Source organism: Lampris incognitus, chromosome 13, assembly GCF_029633865.1.
Source record: "Lampris incognitus isolate fLamInc1 chromosome 13, fLamInc1.hap2, whole genome shotgun sequence".
Classification (NCBI taxonomy): Eukaryota; Metazoa; Chordata; class Actinopteri; order Lampriformes; family Lampridae; genus Lampris; species Lampris incognitus.
Window position 1 is genome coordinate 26,859,880 of NC_079223.1, and position 19,945 is coordinate 26,879,824.

The 19,945-nt window shown below is 43.3% G+C and overlaps 1 protein-coding gene across 6 annotated transcripts in view; it reads left to right on the forward strand.

The window, feature by feature from the left end:
* Positions 1–19,945, forward strand: part of LOC130122616 (cullin-9) — a 268,978-nt gene that overhangs the window by 172,236 nt on the left and 76,797 nt on the right. For all 6 annotated transcript variants that reach the window (XR_008811248.1, XM_056291554.1, XM_056291556.1 and 3 more), the window contains 6 exons: positions 7,975–8,157; positions 8,920–9,077; positions 9,263–9,470; positions 9,652–9,823; positions 10,231–10,376; positions 17,381–17,507. Coding sequence is in view for 5 of the 6 variants with exons in the window: in XM_056291554.1 (XP_056147529.1) it covers positions 7,975–8,157; positions 8,920–9,077; positions 9,263–9,470; positions 9,652–9,823; positions 10,231–10,376; positions 17,381–17,507 (994 nt within the window). In the remaining variant the exon portion in view is untranslated. The remainder of the gene's footprint in view (positions 1–7,974; positions 8,158–8,919; positions 9,078–9,262; positions 9,471–9,651; positions 9,824–10,230; positions 10,377–17,380; positions 17,508–19,945) is intronic.

Here is a 19,945-nt window from a genome sequence, read left to right on the forward strand (position 1 = left end):
CCTCTCCAGGCTCTCCTCAACCTACTGTCGCTACAGATCAAAATGTCCTCTGCGAACATCATAGTCCGCGGAGACTCCTGCCTGATCTTGTCTGTCAGCCTGTCCATCACCATTGCAAACAAGAAAGGGTTCAGAGCCGGTCCTTGATGTAATCCCATATACACCTTGAACCCATCCGTCATTCCTACCGCACACTTGACCACTGTCACACTGCCCTCGTACATATCTGTTATGCATTGCAACAATCCAGTCTGTCCTCTGCACATATCTAGTTTGGTTCAGCCACCAAACACAACAGGGAAAGACTACAATGGACAGATAGGTGTGCAGAGAAAATCATTGGTGCCAACCTGCCCTCCATTCAGGACGTAAACACCTCCAGACTCAGGAAAGGGGCAGGCAACATCACTGCAGACCCATCACACCCTGGTCACAACCTGTTCCAACTCCTCCCCTCTGGCAGGCACTACAGAGCACTATACCCCAAAACAACCAGATATTAAAAAAAAAACTTACTTTCCGTGGGCTATCATTCAAATGAACGCTTAACACTGTCAATAAATCCAACCATTTCGTATATACTGTTCTATACATTGTACATATACTGGTATACTCTGTCATGTCCATCTACCTCGGGCATGTAACCTGCTAACATCTATTTCAGCATCTCTGATATCTTATGTGCACCATTGCACTTTATCCCCTCTTATTTTGCCTGTATTTAGTCAATCCTTGTGTGTATACTGGGAGATTGTTGTGTTGTAGTGTTGTTATTCTAAATCAAGTACACTGAGAGAGCCATAAAACCAGAGTCAAATTCCATTTTCGTGCAAACCTACATGGCCAATAAATATGATTCTGATATCCTGCACCACTTTTAAATACTTCTCTGCCACCCCTGACTTCCTCATACAATACCACACCTCCTGGGCGTCTGGGTAGCGTAGCGGTCTATTATGTCACCTACCAACACAGGGATCTTTGGTTCAAATCCCCGTGTTACCTCCGGCTTGGTCGGGTGTCTTTACAGACTCATTTGGCCGTGTCTGCGGGAGGGAAGCCAGATGTGGTTATGTGTCCTGGTCGCTGCAGTAGCGCCTCTGGTCGGTCGGGGCACCTGTTCAGGGGGGAGGGGCAACTGGTGGGAATAGCGGGATCCTCCCACATGCTATGCCCCCCTGGTGAAACTCCTCACTGTCAGGTGAAAAGAAGCGGCTGGCTACTCCACATGTATCAGAGGAGACATGGTAGTCTGCAGCCCTGCCCGGATCGGCAGAGGGGGTGGAGTAGCGACTGGAATGGCTCGAAAGAGTGGGGTAATTGGCCAGGTACAATTGGGGAGAAAAGGGGGATAAAATTTTCAACAAAAAAAAACCCACACCTGTTGTTTCGGGACCCTGTCATATGCTTTCTCTAAATCCACAAACACAATGTAACTCCTTTTGACCTCTATACTTCTCCATCAACATTCTCAAAGCAAACATTGCATTTGTAGTGCTCTTTCGTGGCATGAAACCATACTACTACTACTACTTTTGGCTGCTCCCATTAGGGTCGCCACAACGAATCATCCGTTTCCATTTCTTCCTGTCTTCTGCATCTTCCTCTGTCACTCCAGCAACCTGCATGTCATCCCTCACCACATCCATAAACCGCCTCTTTGGCCTTCCTCTTTTCCTCTTCCCTGGCAGCTCCATATTCAGCATCCTTCTCCCATTAAACCCAGCATCTCTCCTCCACACATGTCCAAGCCATCCCAACCTTGCCTCTCTTGCTTTGTCTCCAAACCGTCCAACTTGAGCGGTCCCTCTAATATAATCGTTCCTAATCCTGTCCTCCTTTGTCACTCATAGTGAATATCTTAGCATCTTCAACTGTGCCACCTCCAGCTCCGCCTCCTGTCTTTTCGTCAGTGCCACTGTCTCCAAATCATAACATAGCTGGTCTCACAACCATCTTGTAAACCATCTCTTTAACTCTTGCTGGTACCCTTCTGTCGCAAATCACTCCTGACACTTCTCCACCCTGCCTCCACTCTCTTCTTCACCTCTCTCCTGCACTCCCCGTTAATTTGGACAGTTGACCCCAAGTATTTAAACTCATATGCCTTCGTCACCTCTACTCCTTGCATCCTCACCATTCCATTGTCCTCCCTCTCATTCACGCATAGGTATTCCGTCTTGCTCCTACTGACTTTCATTCCTCTTCTCTTCAGTGCATACCTCCACCTCTCCAGGCTCTCCTCAACCTGCAACCTACTCTCACTACAGATCACAATGTCGTCTGCGAACATCATCGTCCACGGAGACTCCTGCCTGATCTCGTCCGTCAACCTGTCCATCACCATTGCAAACAAGAAAGGGCTCAGAGCCGATCCTTCATGTAATCCCACCTCCACCTTGAACCCATCTGTCATTCAAACCGCACACCTCACCATTGTCACACTTCCCTCTTACATATCCTGCACCACTCCTACATACTTCTCTGCAACTCCCGACTTCCTCATACAATACCACACCTCCTCTCTCGGCACCCTGTCGTATGCTTTCTCTAAATCTACAAAGAGACAATGTAACTCCTTCTGGCCTTCTCTATACTTCTGGATCAACATTCTCAAAGCAAACATCACATCTGTGGTGCTCATTCATGGCATGAAACCATACTGCTGCTCACTGATCGTCATCTCTCTTCTTAACCTAGCTTCTATTACTCTTTCCCATATCTTCATGCTGTGGCTGATCAACTTTATACCTCTGTAGTTGCTACAGTTCTGCACATCGCCCTTGTTCTTGAAAATCGGTACCAGTATGCTTCTTCTCCACTCCTCAGGCATCCTCTCACTTTCCAAGATTGTGTTAAACAATCTAGTCAGAAACCCCACTGCCATCTCTCCTAAACATCTCCATGCCTCCACAGGTATGTCATCAGAACCAATTGCCTTTCCACTCTTCATCCTCTTCATAGCTGCCCTCACCTCCTCCTTGCTAATCCACTGCACTTCCTGATTCACTATCCCTGCATCATCCAACCTTCTCTCTCTCTCATTTTCTTCATTCATCAGCCCCTCCAAGTACTCCTTCCACCTTCTCAGCACACTCTCCTCACTTGTCAGCACATTTCCATCTCTATCCTTGATCGCTCTAACTTGGTGCACATCCTTCAGAACTCAGTCCCTCTGTCTAGCCAATCGATACAAGCCCTTTTCTCCTTCCTTAGTGTCTAACCTGTCATACAACTCACCATGCACCTTTTCTTTTGCCTTTGCCACCTCTGTCTTCGCTTTACGCTGTGTCTCCTTGTACTGCTGTCTACTTCCTTCATCTCTCTGACTATCCCACTTCTTTGCCAACCTCTTCCTCTGTATACTTTGCTGTACTTCCTCATTCCACCACCAAGTCTCCTTGTCTTCCTTCCTCTGTCCTGATGACACACAAAGTACCTTCCTAGCTGTCTCCCTCACTTTCTGCAGTGGTTGCCCAGCCATCCAGCAACTCTTCACTACCACCCAGTGCCTTTCTTAACTCCTGCCTGAACTCCATACAACAGTCTTCCTTCTTCAACTTCCACCATTTGATTTTCGGCTCTGCCTTCACTCACTTCCTCTTCTTGGTCTCCAAATTCATCCTACAGACCACCATCCGATGCTGCCTAGCTACGGTCTCCCCTGTTACCACCTTGTAGTCTCCAATCCCTTTTAGATCGCGCCTTCTATATAAGTTATAGTCCACCTGTGTGCACTTTCCTCCACTCTTGTACATCACCCTGTGTTCCTCCCTCTTCTTGAAATATGTATTCACCACATCCATTTCCATCCTTTTCGCAAAATCCATCATCATCTGTCCTTCCACATTTCTCTCCTTGACACCATACCTACCCATCAACTCCTCATCACCTCTGTCTCCTTCACCAACTTGTCCATTGAAGTCCGCTCCAATCACCACTCTCTCCTCCTTGGGTACCCTCTCCACCACGTCATCCAACTCACTCCAGAATTCTTCTTTCTCTTCCATCTCACACCCAACTTGCGGGGCATATGTGCTGATAACATTCAGCAGTACACCTTTGATTTCCAGCTTCATACTCACCACTCTGTCTGACACTCTCTTCACCTCCAGCACACTCTTGACATACATTTCCTTCAGAATTACCCCGACCCCATTCCTCCTCCCATTCGCACCATGGTAGAAGAGTTTGAACCCACCTCCGATACTCCTGGCCTTACTCCCCTTCCGCCTGGTCTGTTGCACACAGTATGCCTACCTTTCTTCTTTCCATCATATCAGCCAGCTCTCCCTCTTTACCAGTCATAGTGCTAACATTCAAAGTCCCGACTTGCACCTCCACACTCCTACCCTTCCTCCTCTCTCACTGCCTTTGGACTTGCCTTTCCCCTCTCCTCCTCCCAAACAGTAGCATAGTTTCCACCGGCACCCTGCCGGTTAACAATACTGGTGGCGGTCATTGGTAACCTGGGCCTCGACCGATCTGGTATGGAAATCTTATTTATGATCTGCATATTTGATTTGGCAAAGATTTTATGGCGGATGCCCTTCCTGACACAACCCTCCCCATTTACATGGGCTTGGGACCGGCACTAAGAATGCACTGGCTTGTGCATCCTGGCTCATCATCGGCAGTCACTCAGGGTCGAGTATGACTGTCCTCCGTCTAGGACTCTAGGTCCTTGTGGGGATCCTTCCGGGAGAATGCCTGCACGTGACCGCTTTTTACGTGGAGAGACCGATAACGCCTGCAGCCACCACACAGTCCTTGGCAGGGAGGCCAGAGTCCAATGGCATGGAGAACCATGATGATTGGGCACCACCCTCTGTTGTAGCCTTCATTTGCCTTCACTGGCATTGTGACCTGGATACATCTTCTTCCAGTTCCGCCATTGAGGTCTTTGTTGGATCGCACTTCGTCTGGAACTTTACTCCTTGACCATCCAAAGGAATTGAATCGAGTGCAACTGGACTTGGTATATATCCGTGAAGACGTTTCGCCTCTCATCCAAGAGGCTTCATCAGTTCGTGCCTTTCTGACTAGACCAATCTAGTCAGAATGATGAATGAGATGATGAATGATGATGAAGGTTAACATTCACAAACATGTTTACTCCTTGACCTATCCGCCTTGGGTGACCCTACCAAGAGCCAAGCTCCAGACGGCGTAACTCTTGGGATCATTAGTACATGCAAGCTTCTCCATCATGACAAGCTGGCGAGCCACTGGTACTCTGCTGGCCAACAGTACCAGTGGCAGTCATTGGTAACCCAGGTCTTGACCGATCTGCTATGGAAATCTGATTTATGATCCACATATTTGATTTGGCAAAGCTTTTATGCCAGATGCCATTCCTGACGCAACCTTCCTCATTTATCCGGGCTTGGGACCGGCACAAAGAATGCACTGGCTTGTGCATCCTCGGTGGCTCAGTGGTTTATGACCACACTACAATACATGCTACAAAAAATATTTCTTATACTTTTTTTTAAATTTGTTTTGTGATAATATGCATGTAAAATGTTAAATGTACAGGGTGTTTTTTATCATTGACAATAATATACTGATACGTTTTTATTGATTTGTTTTTGTTTTTGCTCTCTGCTTTGACAATGCAGATCTAGCTTTAGTTTTCTCTCTATCCTCACCCCTCCTTCGTTCTTATTATGTGGAAACCTAGAGGGAATTACATTTGGTCGCATGTGTGTGTATCTATCTGCAGCTAATCTCGCATACTACTGGGCCTATCAGCCTAATATACATATAATATATATGTTTATTTATTTACCCCCCCCCCCCCACAGTTATGACTTTTATGATCAAGAACCTCTTGTGGTGGGGGCATCCGGGTAGCGTAGCGGTCTATTCCGTTGCCTACCAACACTAGCACCTCCTCTGGTCGGTCGGGGCGTCTGTTCAGGGGGGAGGGGGAACTGGGAGGAACAGCGTGATCCTCCCATGTGCTACATCCTCCTGGCAAAACTCCTCACTGTCAAGTGAAAAGAAGCTGCTGGCGACTTCACATGTATTGAAAGAAGCATGTGGTAGTCTGCAGCCCTCCCCCAGGTTGGCGGAGGGGGTAGAGAAGCATCCGGGATGGCTCGGAAGAGTGGGGTAATTGGCCGGGTACATTTGGGGAGAAAAAAAGGGCCCCCCCCCCCCAAAAAAAAGTAAATAAAAATAACCTCTGATGGTTGTGGTGATTCAAAACCATTGATAAACATTTGTTCTCAGTACCGTTGCTTCCTCTTTTCATTCACTCTCTAGCTTGCTCAACCAACACTGCTCTCTGTCACTGCCCGATCTCAGTCAGCCATAGATGTGAGTTGCGCATGTGCACCATTGACTTAGATCGGGCAGCGACTGTGTCAAAACGTTATGCATTCGGGTATGAGTCTTGAAAGTAAACAAGAAGTCAATCATATTTCACAAGTTAGAAAATTATTCACTGATTTCGGCACAGGAGAACTGGAGGAATACTGGATGAACCAAAAATAATAGCCTCTGTCTTTATTTTCATAATATTATAAAGCTGGGTAAACTGTTAATGGTCATGCATGTGTGACTCACATCTACGGTTGACTTAGATCAGGCAGCGACATGACCAAAAGTTAGCCAAAAAATACGAGAGATATAAAGGAACACCTTCCTCTTGGTTGCAGTCAAAACAGGAAGTGTTGCATATTCTTGTCTCTGCCCGATCAGAGTCAGCCATAGATGTGAGTCGCACATGCGCGAGCGTAAATGGTTTACCCAGCTTTATCATATTATGAAAATAAAGACCGGGCTAAGGTTATGGTTGCATAGCAAACCTTTTCTTTTAGGAAAGTGCAAGTTCATGTTAGATTTGGTCGCATTCGTACAAGGGTCCACATAGGAAGGAGGCTGTGCATCCACAGACTGACTAGGTACACAGACTAGGTAGATTTTCTAGCTTGAGTGCTGCGTATTAAAAACAAAAAAAATTTCCATATTGCCCATTCAATCGACATGGGTGCTTTGCAAAAGTCTTATATTGGCAAGAAAAACTGATTTTTCTTTGTGTGTATTTTTATACTGCTAATCTCGCACACTACTGGGCATGTCAGCCTAATAATGTTTTTTTTTTCTAAATTTATTTCTGATTTTTTTTTTTTTTTGCCTAATAATTTTTGTGCACAGTTCTGGTTGTATGATAACATGAATATAATATATAAGCAATACAATATAATACGTAAGAATAAATTATTAATTGTTCAGCCGTAGCAAAACTCTGTATTGCAATAATAATAACGAACTTTATTTGTATAGCACTTTTCTGAACAAAGTGCTTCACAGAACAGGATAAAACTAGTTAAAAATGACAAAAAAAGTAGTGATATACCTGTTGTGCATACATGCTTACCTTCTATTTATTATTCCATTTATTTCTTTTTGTTTTTTTCTTTTTCTTTCTTTTTTTGTTTTTTTGTTTTTTGCGTGATGTGCAAGTACTAGAAGGTGCTGTAAACCGGAGCCACATTCCTTGTATGCATATGCACACTTGAACAATAATGTTGGTTCTAATTCTGAGTTGATTCTGACAGCTAGGATGAGTTAATTTGCGGTAACTGAATTTCCCCAAGGGGATTAATAAAGGAAACTTAATTAACTAATTAATTCTGATTAAGGACCTTGTGTTTGGCGATTCAGAACCTTTGAAAAAGCTGTTTTATACCGCAATTGAGTGCTAACTCCTCAACTGGTTTTTTGCCCAAGTCTACACCGGAGAAGGGGAGATATGCTTGGCAGAGATCCACACTACTGAGTGCACACTTCTAGTTGACAATGAGGACACACAAGCACACAAACTCTCACAGATCACATCATCCAGATGATCATTTACATCACACACTCACATGTCAGTGTCCTTATGTTTTTGTTTTCAGGATGTCAAACTATATTTTAATTGAAAATTCTCACACCAACCTCTGTCTCATCTTCATCCACCAGGTAAAAAAGTTTCTGGACTCCAGCTGTAGCCTCTCTGACTTTGTAGAGCGGTACCGGGCCTTATACTTGCGATTGAAGAACGCAATGGAGGAATTGTTTGGGCAGCAGATGGCATTCGTCCTAGCCCTGCGTCAAGGATTCTCCTCAGCTCTGCTGCAGCTCTCCATCCTCAGAGCCATGCATGTAAGTCATCCTGACCACCAGAGGGCAGTATTGATACAGCGCTATGCAAAAGGAATCAAGGCTGCAGTTTGATTTGTTTATTTTCAAGTTCATTCATGTTGACAGCAAAATAAGGTTACATACAAACTCAGAATTAGTTTTGGTGAGATGCTCAATAAGGACATGAACCTAACATTTTAAAATGGTACAGAAAACTAAGGCATTCTTCAAATTACAAGATTATTAAAATATTAACAACCAGAGGTTGTATGATAATCATGATCTGCCACTGTGACAGGGGGGTCATAAAAATTCCATCATAGTCTATTTTTTACCGATATTTTCTGTTGCATTTGTGTATGTGTGGATTATAATGCTTAATGCCAATGTGACAATAACACATGTATGGCTGTGCTTAACAAAAATGAGAGGATGGTATTTGGAATTATCCATCAACACTAACATTTTGTAAATGGTGGAAAATTCTCAGTTAATGCAACTCCTCTTTACAACTAAATAAGGATTTATGGAATATGTTAAAATACAATATGAATAAGAAATGACCATCACAGATGGATAATATTTGCATACAGCAGAGCTCCGCTGTATAATCTAGAGTTTATTGAGGTGGTGTTGTTATCTAGAGTCCCAGTGCTGCTTTGTGTTGAGTCTAGTGTGTGTGTGTGTGTGTGTGTGTGTGTGTGTGTGTGTGTGTGTGTGCGTGCGTGCGTGCGTGCGTGCGTGCGTGCGTGCGTGCGTGCGTGCGTGTGTGTGTCTGTGTAGGTGAGCGAGCGCTTTGCTCAGTACATAGACCGGATGATCCAGCAGAGCAGGGAGGCCTCTTGCAGCATGGTGACCCCAGACCACCTGCAGCAGTTCTTGGAACCCATGTTGTTCCTGTCTGGTCTGGAATTAGCCAACACTTTTGAACATTTCTACCGGTACTCTCCACAGAAAATACCAAAAATCATAACAATTCTCACTTCTTAAGCTCCAAAGATAAAACATGGTGCTGTATTTAATTTCTTTAAACCACTCATTCCTATTAGGAGAGTTTTATAGAGCTTAGTTGTTTTCCCTAAACCCAAATGAAGACAGAATGTGAAATCTCTCTTCTGCATGTTAGGTACTATCTTGGTGACCGGTTGCTGGGTCTGGGGAGGTTGTGGTTGGAGAGGGCAGTGGTGGAGCAGATAGGAAGCTGTTTCCCAAGCCGATTTCCTCAGCAGATGCTGAAGAACCTGACGGAGTCTACCGAACTCCAGCAGGAGTTCCACCTCTTTCGTCTCCAACAGCTGGACAACAGCTTGCAAGATGACAATGATGACCAGCAGGTCAGCAGCTCTCTGACTGCTCTGCTCTAATATTACATCATCGCTACTGTCATTATATCATCACTACTCCATTATTACATCATCACTGCTTTGATCACATCATCACTACTCCATTATGAAATCATCAAAACTTTTTATTGCATCATCCGTTAACAACAGATTTCCCCTGTCTGCTGTGTAGATGATGGAGGAGGATTCTGCAGAGCCAGAAGAGGAAAGTGAGGTCCAGGTTCTGGTTCTGTCACCGCGGTGCTGGAGCATCTCCTCCCCCTGTTACCTTGATGACCCCACTGCACACTTCCCTTCCCAGCTCTGCAACTATTTGACCCAGTTCACCCACTTCTACACACACAGTCAGTACCGTGGCTATAGAGCAAGGCACTAAGACTTCCAGGGTTATGGGTTATATTCTTAAGCAGCAGTTCACTTAGCCTTCGTTATTTTTAACTGTCATATCATTCTGTGGGTGTTGGATTATTGAACTAATTTCACTAGTAATCTGTAACAAATTTACGGTCCATAAGCATCTAAAACACTGTTTTAATCTCATGATAATGAATGAATGAAGTAAGAACTCCTCGGTCTTGTTGGGTTGACTGGCTAGACCAGGGCAACTACACATGCTGGCATTCTAAAGGAATATTCTGTGTGTATGTGTGTGTTTGTATGTGTCTCAGTATATATATATGTGTGTCTGTATGTATATATATATATATGTGTGTGTGTGTGTGTGTGTGTGTGTATATATGTTTGTATCCAGGTCAGTGTGTATATGGTCTTGCTCACAGTAAGCCTCGACGTCTACAGTGGACCTGGTTGGGTCATGCTGAGCTCCATTTTGGATGTTGGACTTTAAACGTCTCCACTCTGCAGATGTACATCCTGCTCCAGTTCAACCAGCTTGAGGTGAACATCAGTACTTCTGTTTGTCTGTCTAGTAAAAATGTATTTCTAAAGCACGTTTCAGATATGAAGAATATCAAGATTCAAGATGGTGCCGTGGATGGCAGCCTCGGTACAGTGCTGTCTTGTGCTTTTCTTTGTTTTTGTTTATTCTCTATGTGTCAAACCTGATGACTCAAACCTGATTTCTTTTACTAGAGGATAACTGCCTAACATTAGGCACCTAACACTAATTTTTCACCAGTTTTCACAAACGAAAATTTTTTTGGAGGTCTTAGTTGGAGGAACAGTGGTTCTCTGTGAGACATGGGGGCAACATAGATGGGGGAAGCAGGTCAGTGCACTGGGGAAGCTCCAACAACGGGGATTTTGATCTATATGCCCAGTGATTCACCTGTCGATTCTCCACTCTGTGCCCAACAAAATGGATGAGCTTCTTCACCTCAACAGGACGAACAAGGACTTTGCAGTTCTGCTGCCCTTTGTTTCACTGAAACCTGGCTCAGCGAATCCACCCCCAACAGTGGATTACATCTGCCAGGCTTCCGCCTACACCGAACAGATCGTGTAATTGCGCTATCAGAGAAGGAGAAGAGCGGAGGAATTTGCTTTTACATAAACAAAATTTGGTGTACAGATGTCACAGTGTTAAGTAAATACTGCAGCCTGAAGTTGGAGTCATTTTTCATAAACTGCAAGCCATTTTATTCACTGCGGGAGTTTTCATCCTTCCTCCTGGTTGGTGTTTACATCCCACCCCAGGCCAGCGTGCACTGCAAACCCTGGCCGACAAGATTAGCAGCTTGAGGGTCCGCGGTGGTGTAGCGGTCTAAGCATCGGCTCTGTGTCGATGCAGTTGCCCACTGGGGACTGGGGTTCGCGCCCCGGTCTCGTCAGATCCGACTATGGCCGGACTCGACGAAGCAGCGATCATTGGCAACGCTGTCTTCGGGAGGGGGGCGGAGTCGGCTTGTGTTCGTCACGTGAATGCGTCTCTGTGTGTGTCGGAAGAAACAGTGGTTCGGCTTGGAGTCGCCTTGTCACGAAAGTGGGGAGGCGGTCTCCTTCGAGACTGCCGGCCGGAGAGATGCAGTTGGCGAACGCATACAGTGCGAGGGTGGGTGTTTGAATTAAAATAGGGATCGATTGGCCACTAAATTGGGAGAAAAAAGGGAAAAATCAGAAATAAATTTATAAAAAAAAAAAAAAAGATTAGCAGCTTGAAACCAAAAACATATGGTCTCACTTTTCATAATCCTTGAGGAACTTACTACTACTACTACTTTTGGCTGCTTCCGTTAGGGGTCGCCACAGCGGATCATCCGTTTCCATTTCTTCCTGTCTTCTGCATCTTCCTCTGTCACAACAACCACCTGCATGTCCTCTCTCACCACATCCATAAACCTCCTATTTGGCCTTCCTCTTTTCCTCTTCCTTGGCAGCTCCATATTCAGCATCCTTCTCCCAATATACTCAGCATCTCTCCTCCACACATGTCCAAGCCATCTCAATCTTGCCTCTCTTGCTTTGTCTCCAAACCATCCAACCTGAGCTGTCTCTCTAATGTACTTGTTCCTAATCCTGCCCTTCTTCATCACTCCCAATGAAAATCTTAGCATCTTTAACTCTGCCACCTCTAGCTCCACCTCCTGTCTTTCTGTCAGTGCCACTGTCTCCAAACCATATAACTTGGCTGGTCTCACAACCATCTTGTAAACCTTCCCTTTAACTCTTGCTGGTACCCTTCTGTCGCAAAGCACTCCTGACACTTCTCCACCCACTCCACCCTGTCTGCACTCTCTTCTTCACCTCTCTTCTGCATTCCCTGTTACTTTGGACAGTTGACCCCAAGTATTTAAACTCATACGCCTTCATCACCTCTACTCCTTGCATCTTCACCATTCCACTGTCCTCCCTCTCATTCACGTATTAAAATTAAAATCCTTGGGGACTTTAAACAAAGTCAAACCACAAACTACAGATAGCATATTAATTGTCCCACCAGGGAAAATAATACATTGGACCACTGCTACACAGTTCTTAAAGATGTATATCGCTCTGCCCCCCAGACAGCTTTGGGGCACTCTGATCACTGCTTGGTTCATCTTATTCCAACCTATAGGCAGAAACGAAAATGTGCAAAGCCTTTGGATAAAATAGTGAGGAAATGGACCAGCAAAGCAGGAACTGCAAGACTGTTTTGACTGCACCGATTGGAGTGTATTTGAAGCTGCAATGTGGATGAGCTAACTGACACTGTGACATCTTACATCGGCTTTTGTACCTACCAAGACCTTCTGCACATACAACAATAACAAGCCATGTCTTTATGCATGCTCAATAATTGAGGTAAGAAAATCAAAGAAGGTTGAATCAGTTCATCTGAATTCAATGTTTATTTACAGATACGTTTCATCATTCATCTAAGTGACCGCTATGGGCCCTGACACACGAGGCCGACGGTCAGCCATCGGCCAATGTCGGGCCATCTGTGAGCATCTGTGACCCTAGTTTTTGCGGTGTGTCCCGCACCGTCGGCACTAGTCGGATCCCTGTCAGCAACTTTTTGGCCGATTCAGCATGTTGAATCGGCGGAGCCCGTCGATGAGAGAGATCACTCTGATTGGCTGTTCAGCTTAGCGAATCAATACAGAATATAGATATGTTAGTTGGCTGTCGCTGTAGTTTTAGCGGTGTGTTCAAGTGCTACTTTTTGGCCCAGACGGCAGGCGACGTGAGGCGACGCAACAGTTGGCCTTTGTCGCTGCTAGTCGGTTTGGTGTGTCTGGGCCCTATAGTCTAAACTGACTGCAGGTATCCCCGCCCTTATAAACAATGCAGTTGCATAATGACCGAAACCAACGACCAGTTTCATATGCAAATATGGGCGTGACCATTAACTAGAGTTTCAATGGCCATGTGTACTATTTACAGAGGATTTGGGAATTTTGTAATCACAGTAGTGTATTGTAAGATGGTAACAACAATGCTGTGATTGCAAACATTCCCAAATCCTCTGTGAATAGTACACGTGGTCATTGAAACTCTAGTTAATGGTCATGCTCATATTTGCATATGAAACTGGTCGTTGGTTTCGGTCGTTATGCAACTGTATTGTTCATAAGGGTGGGGATACCTGCAGTCAGTTTAGACTGAAGAAGTGACTTAGATGAGTGATGAAACGCATCTGTCAATAAATGTTGTATCCCGATGAACTGATTCAACCTTCTTTTGATTTTTTTTTTGATTTTTTTTTTTTTACCTGGATTATTGAGCATGCATGAAGACATTTTGACTCATTTCGGTGAGGATTGCCTTAAACTTGTATGTGAGGGCCTCCGGGTAGCATAGCGATCTATTCCATTGCCTACCAACATGGGGATTGCCTGTTCGAATCCCCATGTTACCTCCAGCTTGGTCGGGCATCACTACAGACACAATTGGCTGTGTCTGCAGGTGGGAAGCTGGATATTGATGTGTCCTGGTCGCTGCACTCCTGCTTCCTCTGGTCGGTCAGAGTGCCTGTTCAGGGGGGAGGGGGAACTGGGGGGAATAGTGTGATCCTCCCGTGTGCTACGTCCCCCTGGCGAAACTCCTCACTGTCAGGTGAAAAGAAGCGGCTGGCAACTCCACATGTATTGGAGGAGGCATGTGGTAGTCGGCAGCCCTCCCCTGATCGGCAGAGGGGGTGGAGCAGCGACCAGGATAGCTCAAAGAGCGGGATGATTGGCCAGATACAATTGAGGAGAAAAGGGGGAGGGGGGAACTTGTACGTGAGTATGAGCAAAAGGCGTGTAAGATGGCAGACTACAGGAACCACCTGAGATTCAGCCTCAGATGCAAACAGAGCGGGATTACGCCTAAGAGTCTGCAAATAAAATCTTCAATCAAGGGCCACCAAGCTAACGAGATCCTCCAGAAGGCACAGAGCCAGCTGTGGAATAAATGGGTGAGACAAACTAATTTTACTATTGACGCTTTGAAAGCCAAAGAGAGCAGATCCAACAGAGATTCACGTCGCATCTAGATGAGACCGCTTTCCAACGTGTGATTGAGTTCACCGAGAAGGCTCGTCTAGCTCAACACAAAAAGTTGAAAACCAGGCAACAGATGAAGTTCAACCTACTTGCTGCATGCCAGAGCCATCGGCTTCATTGAGAAGCACAAATTGCTGACTGACAGCCAGTATGGATTCAGAACAAACAGATCAACATTACTGGTGCTAATTGAATTAATAGAAGAACTTACTAATAGCACATACAGAAAAGTATGTAATAGGAATATTTATAGAGCTAAAAAAAAGCTTTTGATACCATTGCTCACAATATATTACTTGATAAATTGGAAAGGTATGGTATTGGGAGTTGTGCTGAATTGGTTGAGAAGCTATTTAAAAAAACAGGCAATTATTTGTGAAGATATAGGTTGGCGTAACTCAGAATGCATGGATATTAATTGTGGAGTCCCTCAGGGGTCAGTATTAGGCCCAAAATTGTTTATTCTGTACATAAATGATATATGCAGAGTATCAAAAATATTGAAATTTGTTCCATTTGCAGACGACACTGATATTTTCTGTTCTGGGGAGAATTTACAGCAGCTTTTGGAGGTGATCATAACAGAAATGAGAAAATTAAGAAGTTGGTTTGACAAACAAATTATTAAATTTGAACAAAATAAAAATTATGTTGTTTGGAAATTGTAAAATAACCACTCAAGTACAAATGATAGACAATGTCAACATAGAATGAGTATATGAAAATAATTTTTTTGGTAGACCACAATCTGCTGGAAACCTCATAAAATATGTGCGAGCAAAGCTGGTAAGGAGCATTGCAGTCCTGGATCATAAAGCATTGTACACACTATATTGTTCACTTGTTATGTATTGCCATATCTGAATTACTGTGTGGAGGTATGGGGTAACACAAAAAACAAACATACATCCATTATGCATACTGCAAAAAAGGGTCATAAAGATAATTAACAATGTAGGATTTCACGAACACACTAACATGCTGTTTTTAAAGTCACATGCCTTGAAGTTCATGGATCTTATAGAATTAAACACAGCACAAGTAATGTGTAAAGCAAGAAACAATTTACTACTGGGTAATATACAAAAAATTTGCTTCAACAGAGAAGGGGGTTATAATTTGAGAGGAACGTTGAATTTAAAGAACTGTGTTTGTACGACCATGAAGAGTATGTGTATTTCGATATGTGGAGTGAATATGTGGAATAGTTTGGATGTAGAACTAAAGCAAAGTACAAACATTATTCAGTTCAAAACAAAGTAAAAAAAATATTTTGAAGAGGTATAGGGATGAGGAAGGGCTGTGATAACTGTTTAGGTTTTACATTATTGACACGGGGTGATATTTAGGTTGTACATAGAATTGGGATAATTTTTTATAAATTGCATATAAGATAAAGATTATGAGTTAATTGATGAGTAGTTGAAAAGGGGTAGGAATAGATAAGTGTAAACTTCCTCCTACTCCTTTTTGAATATGTAATATTTAATTTGCACTGTTTATGAGGATTTGTTTTTTGAGTTGTATAGGTTTATTGTTCATTTCAAATCAAATCAATTTTATTTGTATACTCCAATATCACAAATTACAAATTTGCCTCAGTGGGCTTAACAGCAACACAACATCCTGTCCTTAGACCCTCTCATCAGATAAGGAACAACTTCCTAAAAAAAAACCTTTAACTGGGAGAAAAGATAGGAAGAAACCTCAGGGAGAGCAACAGAGGAGGGATCTCTCTCCCAAGACGGACAACGTGCAATGGATGTTGTGTTTACGCAATTTACACAATACAACATTGAAAGAGGATAAAACAATTATAATGGACTTATAACATTTTTGAAGAATATGATGCGCAGGATGGCAAGCAGTGTCCAGACGCCAGCAGAACACTCCAGGACCCAAGCCACATGACCAGCATCATCATGTAAGAAAAAAATTATATGGATTTATAAAAAGAAAATGTAATGAGGGGAATGGCAGGCAGTGTCCAAGTGGCAACCACCATCACCACGGAGACCTGGGAGGAGAACCGACTGCACGTGCACACCAGGGAGACCCACATGACACCATTCACACACAGAAAAAGAGAAAGGAAAAGACGTGAGCGAAGAGAACAGTTTGCAATAGTCATTAGACATAATCAGTTAAGTCATCAATTAGTCATAATCTATACTCTATAATCTCGTCGGCAGACCAGTGCTTGGTAAATTCATTGAGACAAAAAACCGACCTGCCATGCAGTACAGGTTGTGAGGCACTCAAGGCAAATAATTGTAAGCTAAGGCAAAAAGATGAGTTTTAAGTTTGGATTTAAAGGACTCAACAGACTGATTGTCTGATGGTAGCAGGCAGGTTATTCCACAAGAATTTTTTTTTAATGTTTTTTAAGGGGTGGGGTTTTTTTTTACACATTCAAAAAAATAAATCAAATATCCTGTTTGTTCCATTTATTTCAAATGTTTTTTCTTTTTTGTTTTTGTTTGGTTTTCTTTTTTGGTGTGAGTGATGTCTGCAAGTGCTAGAAGCTGCTGTGAACCAGAATGAAATTCCTCATGTGCACACTTGTCCAATAAAGTTGATTCTGATTCTGAACACATGGAAACAAAGCACTTCACAAAAGCATGAAATAGATGCAATTCTTAATTTATAAAAAGATACTTAAACAGTAACGAAACGAGAATAAAATTATGAGAAAAGATAAAAACATGTTCATACAAACAAGAAGGAAAAAAAAATAACACGGTTCCCATTTTATAAAAATGCCATCCTATTAAAAATTAGTTCTAGGAGGTGTTTAAAAGATTATCTAACGTGTTGGGGGGGTTGATACAGAGTGTCAGGGGCCAAAAGGCACAATCCACTTTACTTTTAAGAGTTGTAGCAAGGGATACCAAGAAGACCTTGAAAAGCAATTGACTGTCTGTCTGACTGTTGTTCTGTCTGTCTGTGGCCGTCTTGTCTCTTCTGTAGGAGCTCAATGTGGAGGTGATCCATCAGTCGACAGGTCTCTCACCGGCAGTTGTCGCTCATGCCCTCTCTCCCCTCACTGGAGAGACAGGCCTGCTGACGACCAGCCACCCCACTGACCTCACCCAGGGTAAGGTCATCTCAATCTTTACTGACAATAATTAAGGACAGTGTTCCTCTGACCTCTCTCTATAGGTAGTTGTGGACTTTCATCATTTATATGTTTGTATGAAATGCTAAACAGTGATGCAGGAAAACAAATCTAAAAGCAAACAAGTTCAAAATGAGAGCAAGCTTTGCCTTGCATCAGCTGTACCAGAATGAATGCACAATGTTAGTTTGGTAATGTTTAGGGATGTTTTATGGTTGTGTGTTGATGTGAGGGTATGGGTTATGGTTGTGTGTGTGTGTGTTAACATTGAGTCTTTGTGTTACGTTAGTGTGTTAATGTTGAGGGTGTATGTTATGGTTGCATGTTTATGTTGAGGGTGTGTGTGTGTGTGTGTGTTAATGTTGAGGGTCTGTGTGTTAACATTGAGGGTGTGTGTTAGAGTTGTGTGTTGATGTGAAGGTGTGTGTTATGGTTGTGTGTTAAAGTTGAGGGTGTGTGTGTTAATGATGAGGGTGTGTTATAGTTGTGTGTTGATGTTGACTGTGTATGTTATGGTCATGTGTTAGGGTTAGACAATACAAGCTGTACTGCAGTGAATGAGGCCAACAGAGATTCAATGCTCATCTGTTATCTTGGCAGTAAAAGACAGTGTTCATCCGACTGTGTGTTAGCGTTGTGCTGCGTGCTGGGGTCAGTGACGGTGGATTTTGTACGTGGCTGTTGGATTCTTTTCTTAACTGAGCTTTGGGGGATCTTGATCATTATTAAGCCCTAAAACAACAACAATCTCTTTGACAACACTGTCCAAACTGTCATTTCAGTGAAAACCAGCATATGAAGGCATATAAGTGGTTACACTGTTTACAGCATCACTGGTTAATCAACTGCTTGCTTCTAATTTTCACCAACTTTTACTTCAAACATCAAAAACTCTTAATTTACCACCAACATCAGAGCTAATGAGGCTCTGAGAAAATGTGTTATCTCTGTAGGCCATATAGCCTCCACTAAATAACTTAAGTTTCATACCTAAAAACCAACATGTGAGGACCTACATCATAGTTATTCCACTGTTGGTGAATGATATATATATTAATGGTGTAACGATCACTAAACTCACGGTTCAGTCAGTTACTCAATTTTTGGATTACAGTTCAGTTTCTTTCTTGGCTCATTAAAAAAAAAATTCATATCAGTGAGATTTAATAAAACTTTCTTGTCAGCTGTCATCACATATGAATAGAAGAGACAAGACTGGAAAGAGTTGGGAGCTTCTCATGACACTTCATTATTTGATTTTATGATAAACTTGAAAAGTGTTAGACAACTTGGCAAGACTCCCTTTTAACCTGAGACAACATCTACGTAAATCACACTGACTTTTAAAACGTTGGCATATTATAGATTTGTCTAATTTTTTTCCATTCATTTCTGGTAAAAGTCGATGAAATGTTTATGGTTATTATTCAAGCAGAAGATACTGAAATGGCATGGCCTACAATCAGTGTAATTGATCAGAATCAAGTTTATTGGCAATGTTAGTTTCCACATACATGACATTTGACTCCGGTTTCGTGGCTCTCACGGTGAACTTAACGTAGATTAACAACACAACAATCCTCAGATATATCCCCGAGGATTGACTATATACAGGCAAAAAAAGAGGCAATAAAGTGCAATGATGCAGAGATTATATCAGAGATGCAGAGGTAATTGTTAGCAGTGTGTAGTGATGTTGCCTGCCCGTTTCCTGACTCTGGAGATGTCTAAGTCCTGAATAGAGGGCAGGTTGGCACCAATGATTTTCTCTGCAAACTTAACTGTCCATTTTAGTCTGTCCCTGACCTGTTTGGTGGCTGATAGAAACCAGACAGTGATAGATGTGCAGAGGACAGACTGGATTATTGCAGTGTAGAACTGAATCAACAGTTCCTGAGACAGGCTGAACTTTCTGAGCTGGCGGAGAAAGTACATCCTCTGCTGGGCCTTTTTGATGATTGTGTCTGTTGGATACCCACCTTAGGTCCTGGGGGATTGTGGAACCCAGAAATCGGTAGGTTTTCACCACAGACACTGCTGTTGAGTATGGTGAGGGGGGCAGTGTTGGAGGAGTCCTCCTGAAGTCCATTGTCATCTCCACTGTTTTGAGTGTATTCGGCTCCAGGCTATTATGGCTGCACCAGAGCGCCAGCTGTTCAACCTCCCATCTATATGCAGGCTCATCACCATCCCGTGTAAGGCCATTGATGGTTTTGTTGTCTGCAAACTTCAGGAGTTTAACAGGTGGGTCTCCTGAGGTGCAGTCATTTGTGTAGAGGGAGCCAGGGGTTCCGGTTTCCTCCCACAGCCCAAAGACATGCAAGTCAGGTGAATTGGCCATACTAAATTGTCTCTAGGTATGAATGTTTGTGTGTGTGTGTCTTGGCCCTGTGATAGCCTGGCGGCCTGTCCAGGGT